Here is a 16,817-nt window from a genome sequence, read left to right as displayed (position 1 = left end):
GCAGACGCTCTTATCCAAAGTGACTTACAAAGGTGCTTTGTCATTTACTCATAGAATGAGATTATTGGTCATAATACTGTATGTTGTCTAGTGTAACAGATGCAGTGACACGTTCTGAAAAACACATATTGTAATTTTAAAGTGTCAGTTATAAAACAGTTATAGAGATGCTAAAGGATCAGTTAATAACATACTGATAAAGGACCTTAAAGCTCCCTTGATTTAGTTAGTCACTGTTGTAGCAGTTTATTTAAAAAAAAATGCATTTTCAACTACAACTTCGAAATAATATTAATTCATAGGTTATGTTTAGAATAAGAACCAGCTCAATCAACCGATAGTTGCATTTATTAAGAGAAAAATAATATCAGTAGAAGTGAGTCACTGTAATTACATAAAATGAAGATTGTAAATAATTACAACCAACAGAACTGCATGCCATTTTCCTAAGTGTGGTCCAGCAAACTACTTTTTTTTACTGTACATTTTACTGATGCAGTAAAACGGCAGCATTTAAAGAACAAACGTAAGCGAGAGGGAAGACATCCGCTTTGTGGGAATTCGTTTCTACTGAGGTAATGTCTTTCTGGTGAAAATGTAGCCTGCCACACCTAGGAACACACTGTACTGAGCATTTATTACGCCTGTTCTGACCACGACTTTCGCCAATTGGCTGAATGCTACTGAGGATACAGCTTCAGACCAGACACGTGTTCATCAGCTTGGTCTGTGCCAGTATTTTGTTGTTCTTTTTTTGAAGTTTACAAAATCGTATTGCTTACCCTACAACAGATGAAAAAAGATTGAAATCGTCAATTAAAAGTGTATCAATACTATAGCAGAACTCAAGATACATTTCCCAAGAGTGTAAAGCTCTCGAAAATGTTTTATTCAAGTATGAGCCGAGCAAAATCTCATTCACTTGACTGAAGTAAACACAGAATAATATAAAAATACTTAAGTATCCTTTTACTAGAATTATTTCATTACACGCCATTTATTTATACAGGCAATATGCAGGCTACTGTGCACGGTTCAATTCACCTGTAATGGAACCGTTCGTCGGAACGCAGTCACATAGACACAAAGAAGTTCCCTAAATATGTGGTTATTTAGAAGTGCGGGGGAAAACGTAACGAACCTGAAGTGTAAAGAGAGCTGGTGGGTCTATCTTATATGGTCTATCGCCATCCTACTCTCTCAGTGAGCGTAGGCGTGCGGCTTTTGTTTGTGTCAGTCTGCGCTCAGCTTTGGCACATAAGCGGTTTGGTCGCTGAGCTCTTTGTCTGCAGGCGCTGCTTTGGTTTGGAGCGGGCGCTGCAGCTTGAGGACGGCTCAGACCTCTTCTTTTCCACCGATTGCGGCCCGATGCGTCGTCAAAATACTAAATAAGAAACAAGACACAGGACTAACACAAAAATTCACATATTCCTATTTGCAAAAGTTCTGTTTTACAAAGACTATATACAATCTATGGTCTTACAGTACAGGAAAACTGTTGCAGCCTCTTTCAAACTTGTTCATTTACTGAAAGATTTTAGGGGCTGTGGGAGGCTTTGTTTTTGTGTTATTGACTAGCCCAAACAGAAACTCTTAGTTTTATGGAACATTAATAGTGTTTGAGATTAAAATAAATCGCTGCTTTTAAGGAAAATAACACGTTGAATCATATTATTGGGAAAATATTGGGTGAATGTACAAACACAGTAATAATTCTCTAGACTTCACATGCTTACAACTAACAAGTGTCTTAAGAACTACAAACCACATAATGGCATTTAGAACAACTTTATTTTAATGGAGCATTATAAAATACATGGCAGTGACTTTTAGTATAGTTTAGTACAGGTTTCCATTGAACATACTGCGTTATGTCATTGGTATCATAATTGATACAAATCTATTTACAAAATCAAAGTTTACAATACTTTGAATCTTACTCTCAAAATGCCATTACAAACCATATTTTACACTGAAGTAAAAAAAAAGCAAGAACAAGAATCTCTGTTACTCTGGGGTGGATTTGTGCAAAGGAGGGTATTTGGGGTGAGTATTTACAGGGACACCAATGGTGTCATGTGATTTGGTGAGGCACTTCGAGCATCTCCATCAGAAAGGTGTCTATGGGCGTGTCTCCAATGAGCTTGAAGAAGAAGAGATGCTCCAGGCACTTCAGGCCTATGGAGCGCAGAGCGGGAAGCCGCAGCAGAAGCTTGGCAAACCTGCAGCAAACGGTTCACAAAAAACAGCCAAAGCACCCCATGAACTTGTGTAACAGAGCCAAGGCTGTAGTCAGTAAAAGTCAAACAAGTAAAACACAGGAAACAGGATCACTCAAAGTTTGAAAAAGTTCAGTCGCTGCGTTCAGCCATTTGACACGCTGGTTGCACTTTACGCATAAAGCTTCAGACATTCTCTCATCTATTTTGCAGTTTGAAAAAAAAACAACCCAATAATTTAAATGGGTAAACGCTCGTATTTCACGATGACTAGACTATAACTGTATAATCAAGAGGCTGTTGAAGGCAAGTGTTCAGAAGCAGTGTTACAGGACTCATGCCTGGCCCTCACCTGCCTGGCTGCTCTGGGTATTTGTACTTGGTATAGGACTCCAGTGAGGCATACACCTTTTCCCTCAGTGCCTCCACCTCAGATGGACTTGACAGCCCTTTAGCATCTATGGGTTACATTCAGAAACAACACAAAAAACATCTATTTCTTCTGTGACACATGATGGGTCTGGAATTCAGCTTAATTCAGCATAACAAAATGAAAAATTTCAGTGAATAGTGAATTAACAGTGAACAGTAACAGGTATATAGTGGAAATCAGTCTGTAGAGAGTGTCTGGATACAACTGAGAGCTAAAATGTACCTGGGTTGAAGAGCACGATGGCTCTAAGGCAGCCTAGCTCAGTCTTGTCCATGTGCATGTCCTTCATCTTAGACACCAGCTCAGAGAGCACCCTGAAGTGCAGTCAGGAATCAGACGAACTCAGACACCAGAAAAATCAGACAGTAGATACATTCAACCAACCACCCTTTGCCTGCAATTAAGTGTCTGATCATAGATCAGAATCTGAAGGAAATATGGTGATCTGAGGGGCTGGTGGGTATGACGTGGTTTATGTTAAGCGAGGGGGAGGGAGTGGGATGGTGGGTGGGTTCGGACCTGTCGAAGATCGAGCCCACCCCTGCGCTGTGGGCACTGCTGCGGTGCACATGCAGGCCAGTGGCGAGCACAATGCCATCCCTCACTGTTACCGAGCGATGAGAGAAGGAGGCGATGAGGAGTTCATTCCAGCCTAGGTACAAACACACACACACACACACACACACACACACACACACACACACACATACTAAGTATTGCTATCATAAGGATGTGCAATGATTCATGTGCTACTTTAGACAAATAACTCTAAATCTAAATAGATCTTTAACAAAAAACTCTTACTGTAAAGATTTCAGAAATCACCTTTTCTCCACCTGTTGCTATCCTTACTATTCTTGTATACTCTGTTATGCTGGTACACATTTTTGAGATTTTTCAGTCATACTAGCCCATGCACATAAGCACACTGCAGTGATGTCCAGCTGTACTCTCAACTAAATGGATTGCTGTATAGTAAACAGATCAGTTGTAATCATATGATCTGTGTGCTGAAGCCTTACTGACCTGCACGAAGGAGGATGACCTGGTCGTCCAGGGATAACTGAGAGAAGTGGGGGACGCGCTTGGCCCACTCCACCAGAGTGAAGAGCTGCTTATCAGCTGCCTGGCAGATGTTGGTCACGGGGTCATTGGTCTGTGCGACACAGACAGATGACCATGTGTGAAATAAGAGCCAAAGGACAAAGCTATCTGGACTATCTGTAATATCTGGCTACATGGCTGGTGTAGAGACTAAATATGGTAAAATACGTCAGTGGCATGGTAAAACCAGCAAAGAAAATGTCACTACATAGACAAGTGAAACTGACAGTTGGCTGTGATAGTAAGAAGAGATTTAGAGATGTTGCTTATTAAAAGATGTGGAACGGTCACTTACTGAGTTGCCCGCATTAGAGTGTATGTATGCCTCTGTTTTCGGCTCCACGGCTAATTCGGCATCTAGAATCTTCTCGACCGGCATGTCCTCGTTTAAACTGCTGCTGGAGTCAACTTCACTATCACTCTTGTCTCGTCCTCGTTGCCTCTCTTCCTGCACAGCTACACACACCGACAGACGATTAGAACTGTGTGAAATTACGTTCACCATACTTACATGCCTGAAGAGGCAAACTAATGTATTCATTGGCCTCATTTACTAACACCTTTTCAACCAACTGTTAACTTTCAAAATGTATTTGTGGGCTGGGTATACTGTACACTGGTTACTGTACTGTACAATTGGTAATTCTAACCATTTCAACAATAAATGAATTTTAGTCACATAAAGGCAAAAATAACCCTGTCAAGTTTATTCTGTCAAGTCTGTCTGAGCCCTTTCACTCACCCTCCCTCTTCATACCCATGGCCAGGCACTTCTGGTAGCGACAGTACTGGCAGCGGTTCCTCTGACGCTTGTCTATTAGACACTCCTTGCTGTCCCGGCACATGTACGTCAGGTCCTTCCGGACTGTTCTCTTGAAGAAGCCCTTGCAGCCTTCACAACTGTACACCCCATAGTGCTTTCCTGGACATTACATGAGGATAAATCACATTATTAAGATCCTGCACTCCCTAGTTACTTCACTGGGAAGACCCATTTTGAACTTACACTCACTAGCGACTTATTAGGTATACTTATAGGTGAATTTAGGTGTACAATTACACACTGCAGCTAGTTACACGGCATGGCATTCGAATGGCAGCCCATTCTTTGTACAGTATTAACACTGTCAATTATTGTGACGTTGTTGGTGTTGAGCTGATACAATTGTATTGGACTGAGAGTGATCCATCACCCCCAAAATGTTCAGCAGTTGTGGTCATAACCTATGGCTAATATCACAAACTATACTGTCTGGTATACTCTATACCTGCCTATACTGGTTGATAATAGAGTTGAATTCTCTAAAGAAAGAAGCATACGCCATGTATATCTGTCGAGTCTTCCTAAACATTTATGTACTACCCTGACTTCAATGTTCATTTAGGGCAGGTTGAATTAGATGACATGCTAACTTTATTATTATTAGTTACATTTATAAAGCACCTTTCTCAAAATCAAGGTCACTTCACAGACATATATCAGCTTTTACAATCACTCACACAACAATGAAATGCACAAAGCATACTCTTAACAGAATGTGCAAAGCGTACTCTCAGTCAGAAACCATATCCCCCTGGGCAACTGAACAGGAAGGGGAGGAGGCTAAGACCAGGACAGAGCACCAACCATCACTGGACATACATGCACACATTCTCACACACACAGAGATACCTACACACACTGGTCACATTCATACAGGACAATTTATAGTATCCAATCTAACATAACCTCCATATTTTTGGACTGTGAGAGGAAACCAGAGACCCCAGAGGAAACCCACACAGACACAGGGAGAACATGGAAACTCCACCCAGATAGAGACTCAGACCCAAGAGCTTAGTGCTGAGAGACAAACATGCTAACCACCAAGCCACCATGCTGCTCATGGTGTTATGCAGAGATTACCTGAGGAGCGATCTCCACAGATGGCACAGATGTGTTTGGACAGGGAGCCTGGACTGATGCACTGATAGCTTCTAAAACTGCTGTTACTGTTCTTCACATCCTCGGAACTGCTTAGATGGCTCATCTGTTGAGGAAGGGAAAGAATTAGGCATTATTTAGGGGTATCAGCACAACGTTTCAAAGGGAAACGTTCCACTAGTGCTGTGATTTTTTTTCTACACATCAGCTATTTAATAAGCGCTCGTAAGAGTGACCACATGATAAGATGATTTCACGCAATCTTAGAAAATGTGAAAAGCAAGTGTTTTGTGTAATCCTGCCTTAATCCACTAGATGGCAATAATCGATCAATTCAAAAAAAAAAAAAAAAAAAAAAGTCCAGTATGGAATAACGAACTGTAAACTAATATGGATACACCTACTCTTAATCTGTAGCTACCAAATACACTAATATACATTTTAACGTCACTTGTAAAATGTAATTCAGCACTGCTGGCACCACAGTCGTACTCTGTGGTTAGCTGAAGTCAAATTCTGAGTATACCTGAGTCCTGGACCTTGCACAAATTGCTTCATTCTTTATTAATTGAACTGGTTCTGACCAAATGACAGGTGTTTTGTGGATACTTGTAAATACTCTTTATGCAAACAATTATGAATTCTGCTTAAATCGATGTTTATGCATTTTACTGCATGTACATACATAAAACATTCAGAACTACCATGTTTTCAAAACAGGTTGTTTGTGAAGCAGTTAATTGGAAGCACAGTACATCCTGTGCCAAGAATAAAACAAGTTATAATTAGTTCAAACATCTGAGCACACAGATCTGAAAAAAAAAAAGATTGGTAGCCTATAGGTACAGCTACAGAATATGTGAATCTAATGAAGTGACCAGTTAGTGTACATCTGATATTGTTTTATACATTATCTTCTATGATCCCCTACACAACAGCTTGTTTTATGTGTGTGCGGGAAGGGGGGGGCACCTGAGGACTGTAGCCCACACTGGGTGTACTGGTCATGGAGGAGGCCGATGAGCTCAGTGATGAAGATGTGATGATAGTGTAGGGCGGTCCTAGGCTGCTGATAACAGATGGGTGCAGGTGGGTCACCATGGAGGCAATCGGGGGCTGGGAGGCCAGGGGCCTCTGGTGACTGTGGTTGACCAGCACTGAGGAGCCTAGAATCAGAATGCAGAGAAAGAAGGGTCAATGGGGGTTGTTGTTCGTACACTGTGTCCAATCAGTGCTCAGAAAGAGAGGTCTGTGGAGTTACTGGCTACAAGCTGCATCCAGTCAGGACACAGAGATAGGGTCAATGGGGGATGCTGTCTGCAAGTTGCACCCAGTAAGAAACCAAAGAGGTGGTCAGTATGACTCTGCACCCGCATGCCACATTTGATCATAACTAATTTGGATGAAATCAGAAACACAATGACTGTTATTATCTTTAGTGATCTTTGCAGATTTCTGAAAACCTACAGCTGTGACCTGTGGGAGCTCCTTATCTGACAGACTCCAAACAGGCATCTTCCTGAAGAAACTGAGATGTACTGGCATGTGCGAGCCGTGTGTGCATGTGCAAGTTTGCTAGGGGCATACAAATGACCACAGCTGGGCTCACATTTCACAGAGTGCCAGCATGTGGGCTAATCACAGCACGGGTCCTCCAGCAGGAAGGAGCCCCCCCTTATCTCACCTTTATACAAGCAAACACATGCACACACTGCCAACTTTAAAACCTGAGGAACTGCTGCAGCACAGAGCTCTTTATGTTCCTGCATGTCTCAGGCTTTCAAACAACACTCAGTATGTCGCAATCTTTGTTCGAAAATTCAGAGTGAGGATGATGATGATGATGATGATGATGATGTTACAGCAGGTACAGAACAGGGCCTCAACTGGAGCATACACAAACACACTTCTCACTCAGACCCAGCATACCCATAGCTCCTACAGTACAAACATGCTATCACAGTTGCATGGCCTTCTCTACCATTACCCTACTAGAAGGCTGTGCGTTCTAATGCCAGAGCAGAACAATACAGGATTTCCTGTTTGGCACCATTTCTTTCTTTCTTTCTTTTTTTTTGTGCGTGTGTGTGTGTGTGAGAATTTCATCTACTAAAAAAAACAAACATTTACACTACCACATATTTGCAATAAAAAAAACAGGAGCTCAATTTAGAAGCAGTGGAAGCACAAAGTGTTTGTACTAAAATAGCACTCTAACAATAGAACATTCCAACAATAAGAAAGCACAATGTTGCACTTCAGCATATTTTCACTTAGTAAAATAAATGAATACATTTTGTGAAGTGTAAATGTACTATATACAGTATATAGAGTATCAATCCCGTGTCTCTCTCTCTCACTCTATGATATATATCATCAGTATTGAGTATAGCTCATCCTAGTCTGTGTGAGGAATATGTGTGGTCACGTAAATTTTGAGGCCGATGAGTTAACTTGTTTTGGCTATACTGTAATATAAATATCTTCCTGCCATTAGAGCTTCTGAAGTTATCTAAGCTGAAAAAATCCAGCAAAAAAGGTGCATAAATTATTCTATATTCTGTTTACTGTCTTCACACTTTTAGAACAGAAAGCTTTTCACATTACAATAGCCAAAGAACCCCTTCCAATACAACTTTAACTAGTCTCTGCTGATAGTTATGGGGTCCCGCAGTTGACCTATACTCCTAAACTGGGGGCATGGGGCAAAGGTTACATCTGGAGGTGAGCTCCTCTCACTGCTCTCAAACAGGTCTGCTGATAAAACGCATACTAGTCTGTTTTCTCTACTCTTTCGCTGAGTTTTACCTCACATTTACAGAATTGAACATACAGCTTCAGTCATTCATGTTGTTATTTTTTATGATTGAATAGACAGACTGAAAAAGATACTGATGCATTAAGGTAAATTAAAAAATGAGGACACTGGCACCTAAAGCTCATCATTAGGTTGATGGACATCTAAAAAGTCAAACTGAAAAACGTTTCTGAGAAAATCTGCACTTTGGGACCAGGTGCAGTGTACTGGTTTCAACAATAATGACAGATCTATGGGGGTAGGGGGGGAGATTAGATATTATGTACTATGATACATAGTGTACACAAACTGTATATTCATGTGTATATAGGTGATATAGGTGCAAGTTAAACGACACAGAACACCAGGTTAAATTCATCCATCACAAAAGCCTTATTAAATGATGGTAAGTTGAGTCTTGAGATTTTGTTCATCCACTTCTGAAATTGAGGAAACCTGTGCAGAAAATCAGTAGACAAAAACAAGCTGTGCCTTATTTCCAGTGATTTGATTTCTAAAAGCTTGATACGGTTACACTGGTGTTAATGCCCATAATGTGGAACATATAATTAATGGATGTCACTAATATTCACTTGTTACATTTACAATATACAGTTTAGTAAGTGGATATTACAACTACTTTATACAGGATCAATAACAACATTGTATTTTAACTCAACTAATCTAAACTCAACTCAGCTCAATTAATCTAAACTCAAGTCTACAAAGTAGCACTACTGTAAAGTACATTCCTTCACATCCTTGAACACACACACACACACACACACACACATATACAAGACCAGTGTTGTAACTGGGTAAGGAGGACACATTAGGACAGTCTTTGACAATGGGGGGCAGAACTCAATGTCTCCACTTCAACTTCCAATCCTGTCCATAAGCAACAGAGAATAGCCTCTTGACACAAAAGACACAACACTGGCCTTCTATCTGCTCCTCTGAAGTGACTGCTGTAATGTGAGCTCAGCTCTCTGCTATAACACTGGACTATAGACTAGTTTGTCAGTTTTAGGAAAATCTTTGTCTAATGTGCTGCATAATGTGTTAGTTTAACATGTGTCCTCAGGAGAATTCTACTGCAATCAGTGAATGAAGCTAGTACTCCCAATTACCATGATGTCATAGGCATAATGCTAACAGATACCAACTGAAATTATGTTATTTTGCATAACATAATTTTGCATAATGCTGTTTGCTTTCACTGTTAGCAATGTTTTTCACTAAACCATGTTTTTCAATACATAAAGAGAGTTTTCACTATGCTAGTTGACCCAGTGCAGTTATGGCTGAAAAACTGAATACAAATGCCCGATAGTGATGTTCAATGGTGTGTCACTTGATTTTGATAAACAGGACACCAGCAGGCTAAAACATCACTGGACTTTCCTAATGCAGTGATTAGGATGCTGCCAATCTAGTAATTCTAATGGTGCTGTGGGCGTCTGAGCACACTCTGTTCCAGAGGACAGAGATGTTATGTGATGTCAGGAGGTCTCATGGCTGTCACTGGCATGCGAAAGCACACTTTCATCATGCCTATTGCATGCTTCAAATGGACATGATAATGCACATCAGTGCCCTAATTAGGTAGAGCAAATGGTTTCAGGGAAGAAGAAATGAGAAATGGCAAGTGTTAATGAATGTACCATGGCATGACCCCTGGGATGATGTTACGCACCATGACAAGTAGTATGTCACTGAAAAGGAAACTTGAGATGCGGGTAAAGCAGAGGTGCCCAACTTGCTTATCTGCAGAAAACCATTCACGTCATTAGAGGCTGGCAGATAGGTTACACCATGACATACTGACATGCCCAGGAAATAGTGTCTGATTAAGAATAAGTCATCACTGTTACTGTTACTGTCATTGTTTCACTACATCTTGTATGCAACACATTTAAGCAACTATTCCATGCTACGTGTACATGTTGAGTAATTATTAGGCAATTTCAATTTCTCTGTGACTACTGCTTGCCTTGACTGACTGTGCCGGTTTTGTGAGAAGGGAAATGAAATGAGATGATGAAGTTAAGGGCAAAATGAGAATTAGTTCACTATAAGTGTATTTCCTGGCCTACACCTATTGCACAAAAGTAAATGAGGATGTACCAACACTCTTTACCAAACACTGTTTAGTTTTAAAATATGCTTGATGGTATAGTTTTGATAAGATTGGAAAAATGCAGTGTGCAATAAAAGATTTATATGAAACAAAACAAAACGACAGCAACAAAACTGAAATAAAACTGTAAATGTAATTAGCACTTTAACTTAAAACATGTAGAAAAATGATATTTTCATCTCGTCCAGCCAAGGCTGTAACTCCAGCTCACAGAAGGCTTAGAAATTAGCTGACAGGTTGACTCTACTATGTTAAATCAGGGAAAAGGCTAAACTTTGCTGCACCTTGTCCTGTTTTACACATAAACCTCTGAGACCTGGCTTTGAGTATGCTTCATGGCAAGATTTGCTTTCACATCAAGTGTTGGGCTAACTGCCATGTAGGTATAGGACTGGTTAACATCTGCAGATGTCTTTCAACACTGGAGGTAAGCCCCCAGGGCTGGGTCAAAGACGGACGGGTGCCGAGATCCCTGCCTTGCACACTCTGTGAGGGCATGGCGTGTTGTTATTAACTGAGACATAATGGACTTTGCTCTAATTGTGCACGGAGTAAGGCTTGCAGCTTACTGGCACAGTGACATTTTTATCTAGTGACTACACCGTGGTCCCGGTATCCGTGTTAAATACACTAACGTGGACGTTCATCTTTCCTGTTGACACCAAAGGAAAAAACATACATCCTGCATTTCAGCTTTACAAAGAGGACTGAATATCTTTTAAATGTGAAGTTTAATTCCGAAAAAGTTAAATACGTGTATTTTTAACACATTTGCTGTCTCTGGTATTTTGTAACAGGATTTCGCTGTACTCTTTTGCCTGTTCAATATATAATGCATCCACAGCATTTTCTTGGTGGTCAAAAACTGATGGAATTGATATTTTAATCTGTATGGTTCCATAATCGTCGTAGAGATATCTAGTTTAGCTACATGCATAAGTACACACTGCAGAAAGCCTCTGACAATCCCTTTAAATTCACAATCTAATCTCAGATCGTGTTGCTGGATCTGAAAAAAATATCCTCCAAACTTCCTCGAAAGCACATATGCGCAACTGTCACCGAGTTCAACTGCCTAGTAAAGCGAAAGTATACGGCTCTACCATGAAATCCATTAGTAAAGACCCCGTAGGCAAACAATTTAACAAGACACAAGATGGAGAGACCATAAATTACTTAAATGCAATAAAAGTGCCAACCCTTGACCCTGACTGAGAGACAGAATCACCTGCAGAGTTCAGTATTGCCACAGCTTACAAGTCAATACACATGACACAACTACACAGATAATTTAACTAGAGTGGATTTATGGCTCTCGTGCGAAAGAATTCAAAGAGAGCGAGAGAACATAAATAAATACTTGCACTTACGTTAATGGAGAACAATAACCAAAAACACAGTAGAAAAATAAGTCAGCCAGGTAACCGAGACTCTAAACAAAAACACACAAAATACTTACCGATGTGGAGGTAATCATTATCATCCATTTCGTCGCTAAAATGTAATTGCCGTGCGTTTTCCCCCCACAATGTCCTGTTGTGCCGTTCAAGGCGGCAGAATCTCCTTTCTGCTGCCCGCGGTTTGACTCAGGAATCGCTGCTGTCCACTTAGAGGGGGGCAGCCTAGGGGGTGGATTCTCTCAGTGACATTCCTAAGAGGGAAATTACTTAAAGTTATAAACAAAAAATAAACAAATAAATATTCTTTATATAAAATATTTCCTAAAGGATCCATTGCAGGCTATTATACTAACAATTTTAGTATATTAGGATTACAGATATTGATACCATAAATTCATTGTTGTTTTTTAAATCTAAACTACATTAAGCTTGAGAATCAAATTTTCATGTTTTTTTTTTTTTTTTTGCCTAGAAGAAAGTTAAAACATTTGGATTGTGAGACAGCACAACCAGCATTCTTAGGGCTTTATATGTGTTTAAATAAGATACAGATGCAATGTTCTAAGTCATTTAGTAGCACAAACTATTAAATATAAAATTGCTTAAAAGCAGTTACAACAGTTTGTGTTGACCCTGTACACAATTAATATTTATTCCTAAACAGTGAATCCTATTGGTCACAGGGCTGCAGTAAATTTCTGATTATGTCTTTGTTTAATGGAAGAACTACACAGCACTGGCTTTCAGGAATCTGAGAAGAAAGAAATTCCCAGAATTCCAGCCCATTCAGTCCCTGCAAGGCTGGTGAAAGGTCCGAATACCCCCTTGGAATCCCCCCAAGACTTCCCTTCAGAGTGTGGGGTCACACAAGGGTGAGCTCCTGTTACCGCACGAGGTTATTCAGATGTCACCAGCACTCACAGTGTTGAACTCCTGTTTAAGGAGGAGACAGAATAAGTCTCAAGCTCTACTGGCACATGGGAACAACGGGTAGACTCCTGGCCCTGTAAAAACAGCCCACAAAAGAACATAGGGCTATGCTAAGCAAGAAAATAGCTCTCTTCCATCCCATTCCACACTAATAAGGCTATTCTCATTTGGCGCCTGTTAGATAATGTAAATTTGTGCAATCTTAAATGGTCTTAAAAGGGACTTAAATGGACAATTTATCAAGCAGCGTTTTCTCTAATGAAGCCACATGTCCCAGAGCATGAGCACTACCTTGTGCCATATGCCTACCTACTGTATGGATACTGTGACAGTTAGGATGGCCATTTTAATGTTTCCTTAAGCAATACAGTGGTTCAGTAGGACAGAAAACAGGAAAGAATGCAATCCCTTTTTTAAAAGGATTTCTTATCACATTTCCCTGGAGCTTTGGGGAAAAAAGTCTAAACTTGCCATTTGTTTACAACAATAGCTAGTGGAGGGGTGCTGGTGTCGGAGAGCCAGCCCCATAACCATCCATCAGTGCTTAAAAGCAGAGTAGCTCTCGCCTTATCCCAGCAGAGTTGCAGCAGACAGCGCATGCAGGAGAAATGACCATTACCTGCTATCCCTCAGCTTTATGACAAGGGTGCTGACATACACACACACACACACACACACACACACACACACACACACACACACACACACACACACACACACACACACACACACACAAATAGAAGGCAAACAATGGTGTTTCTTTATGGTACTAATGACTGAGCTCTGTTACTCTAGTTACGCTAAAATACATGTTCTTTCTGAAATACATGTTCTTTCTGCAGTGCTAAGTACTACACAAAAACATGCACTTTTATTATATACTACGATACTAAAAACCTTCTAGAGAACTTGGGAAAAGGGTCAGAAAAGCTTAATAATACCATCCAGTTCATGTTATTTAATTTCATTTATTTGAGGCTATGTGTTTAGAGGTACAGCATATGCTGAAATTCACACCATATAAAATTAACCCACTTAAGAGAAAAGGAAAGAATAACCCTTAGCCCTAACATTTTAAAGCCTCTTAAATATCTGTTTATTGGATGTGAAACTACCAGCACAAAATCAGCCCTTTGTCTGTTAGATGTACATTTTGGAAGTTGTAATCAGAACCCAAGTTTGAGGGATTTAGACTCGGAAGATAGAGCATGCACTCTGTGCTCCAGTCTTGCCTTCTGTCTCATGCTCTATAAAAGAGGCCAAGGATTCCAAGGACCAAACCAGGGACCACTGAACATTCATTAGGTTCACTAGGTATCATCTTTACAGGAAGAAATGGTGGAGTTGCATAACATAGGAAAGCCCAGCACACTTGTAGGGTAAGAAATCTACAATTTTTTTTTTTACTTGCACAAAATGTACTGCCATTTTTTGCCTTTGTAAAAACAAACAGACATCGCCATTACCAACAACAAAAACAAATCAAAAGCATAAATAAAACTAAAATCAGCCCAAATATTAGTGTATGAACAAAAACTGTTCCACTTGATAAAATACTGGATTACAATCTCCAGTTCTTTCTCATGTATTACCATAGATAATCCCACTACCATTTCCTCCTGGAATCTATTATTATTTTAGCGGTATCTAGGAATATTATTCATGTGATAATGCATGGTAATTAATTAAATCAGTCTAAAAATTCATGTTTGATTCTAAAAGTAAACTGCAATGTGTTTTTAAAATGAATGGACCATGAATATTAATTTCACTCACAGTGTGAACAAGTCCCTAAATTGGGTTCATGTTATGGTGATTTCACTACATTGTTCGAGGAAGCATTACTGGGGATCTCTTCTGTCTGTCACCAGGCTCCACTACTCTTCTTTGGCTAGCATGTTTACCCCAGCGAAGCCTCGCAGAAGGTTTAACACAACTGAATCTTTGTATGGGTACATCTATAATAATAACAAACTACCTAATATAATTATTTATTTGCTCACATAAAATTACTAGATTTTTCTAAATTGTTTTTTATGCACACCATGTCTTTCATGTCATGTTTGATCATATATTTTCCACTCTGAATTTCTCAGGCACCCTATGTATTGCTTTGCAGTGGTGGTTTTACACAATTGCAGTAATACCAGTGCAAAATCTGCAAAGACACCAGTACAAAAACACTGGTTTCTCCTCTTCATCCATCCATCCAATGGCAGTTTGCTTTCTTTAGTGCTCTTTTTGTTTGCCACAACTTTACTTGGACCTCCGTGTTACTGTGTGAAGGCTCAGTTGTGTGGTGTGAGGGCTGAAATGTGACTGAGTAAAGACATGTGTGTGAACCACCACCAGTTCATCACACAACATGCAGTCTTCCTGACTCCACTCCTATTGTGTTGTAGAGCGACTCTGTGTGTGTGCATGTTGTATGCCAGAACAAACTCATCTATCATGAGCTCATTAAGTGGACCTCTCAAGTTTTTATTAGTCTCTCTCTACACACACACACACACACACACACACACACACACACACACACACACATACACACACACATGGATACCATCACATAGCAGTGGATCATTATCTCTCTCACAGATCATTGGGCTTTGTTCATTAAAGTCTAAAGTCTACACATGCTGCACATTGTCAGTAGGCAACCTTTCAGCCATGTCAGAGTAATGGAGAGCACACAAAAGATATGTGATGTACTACATTGTGTGCAGTGTAAAAGAACAGGCTTCGGTATCAATGGAACGTTCTCACTGGAACATGTAACTAACCAACAATACATGCTTCTTTTATTTCTCTTAATTGCCTTTTGTCAGTGTTTTTATTTCACATTTTAGTTATTGTGCCAAAATATAAGAATACATTGCTAAAATCGACTACATTTAATTAAAATTAATGTGTTTGAATAGTAGGGCAGATTAGAAGACAACTTTACATTGTTATTCTAGTATATGTGTAAAACTTCAGTATAATATGATATAGGTACATTTACCTCTGAATGGCATCCTTCAACATGCAAAGGGTGAAAGAGAAGTGCAGTGCTCGGTTTGCACAAACAGAGCAGCTGGCTCTGACCTCCAAGAAGGTCAGCATGCATTACTTCATGAGGAACTCCCCACTACTTCAACCCTGCAGGAAGTGCATCATAAATCTTCCTCCAGCGCAGTGACAGAGTGGCTTGCGCAATGCCATCCATGACATACTGATCAACAGATGAACTAGCAGCGCATACACATGAATGCATGCATGCACACACGTGCGTGCCCATGAACACAGCATTCCTAGCAAAGCACACACATGCACTACTTGCCATGAGAGGAAAGAAATCATATGCAGAGCAGTCTGAAAGGTGCAAATGCTACCTCAGTCATGTAAATGAAAAGCTCATATATTTGAGCTGCTCAGTTATGAACTTGTTTAATGTCTTGTTTGCCTGAATTTCATTTTTTAAACTATATATAATCTGCATTTTTTTTTTTTTTTTTTTTTACAGCAGCTATTACAACAAAACAACTATGCAAAATTCGGAATTCAGGCCTCATCTTTCTAGGCACACAATGGAAGTGTCTAAGATGTAATAACAACAAAGAAGACATCTACTTAGAACAAGACTGATATATAATTCTACTGCTGGAAATTCAAGGTAACAAAATATGTTCTATTTAATTTGATATTCTGTTTGATTGTGAAAGAAAGCTATTTTGACAGAATGTGCAGTTCCTGTTCAACAGTTTAGCCAACGCCTTTCATTTAGAAAAGTGCACTTGTTTCAGAATGTTTTAAAGTAGCGGAAACATGACATTTTTGGGAATAAGTGTTATTTAATACACATGCTTAAGCAAACATGGCATACTA

General features: G+C 39.8%; 1 protein-coding gene across 1 annotated transcript; it reads right to left on the bottom strand.

Annotated features, from left to right (window-relative positions):
* Positions 1–1,785: 1,785 nt before the first annotated feature.
* Positions 1,786–12,200, bottom strand: rxrga (retinoid x receptor, gamma a). Its single transcript, XM_027027551.2, has 10 exons — positions 12,080–12,200; positions 6,653–6,846; positions 5,663–5,786; positions 4,499–4,678; positions 4,052–4,212; positions 3,679–3,808; positions 3,172–3,304; positions 2,875–2,966; positions 2,572–2,677; positions 1,786–2,222 (listed from the first exon to the last, which is right to left on the bottom strand). The coding sequence occupies exons 1-10, from the start codon at positions 12,105–12,107 to the stop codon at positions 2,075–2,077; spliced, it is 1,296 nt and encodes a 431-aa protein (XP_026883352.1). The 5' UTR covers positions 12,108–12,200; the 3' UTR covers positions 1,786–2,074.
* Between the last annotated feature and the right edge of the window lie 4,617 nt (positions 12,201–16,817).

Source organism: Electrophorus electricus, chromosome 15 (genome assembly GCF_013358815.1).
Source record: "Electrophorus electricus isolate fEleEle1 chromosome 15, fEleEle1.pri, whole genome shotgun sequence".
Taxonomy (NCBI): Eukaryota; Metazoa; Chordata; class Actinopteri; order Gymnotiformes; family Gymnotidae; genus Electrophorus; species Electrophorus electricus.
The sequence above is the reverse complement of the archived record's forward strand: the minus strand, read 5'-3'. Positions and strand labels throughout refer to the sequence as shown.

Bases quoted from the DNA above. Each gene is read 5' to 3' on its own strand.
- rxrga (XM_027027551.2), bottom strand. From the start codon at position 12,107: ATGGATGATAATGATTACCTCCACATCG. The intron at 6,847-12,079 runs GTAAGTATTTTG...TTCTGATTCTAG, and splicing joins TAATGATTACCTCCACATCG to GCTCCTCAGTGCTGGTCAAC. The intron at 3,809-4,051 runs GTAAGTGACCGT...TGTGTCGCACAG, and splicing joins ACTCTAATGCGGGCAACTCA to ACCAATGACCCCGTGACCAA.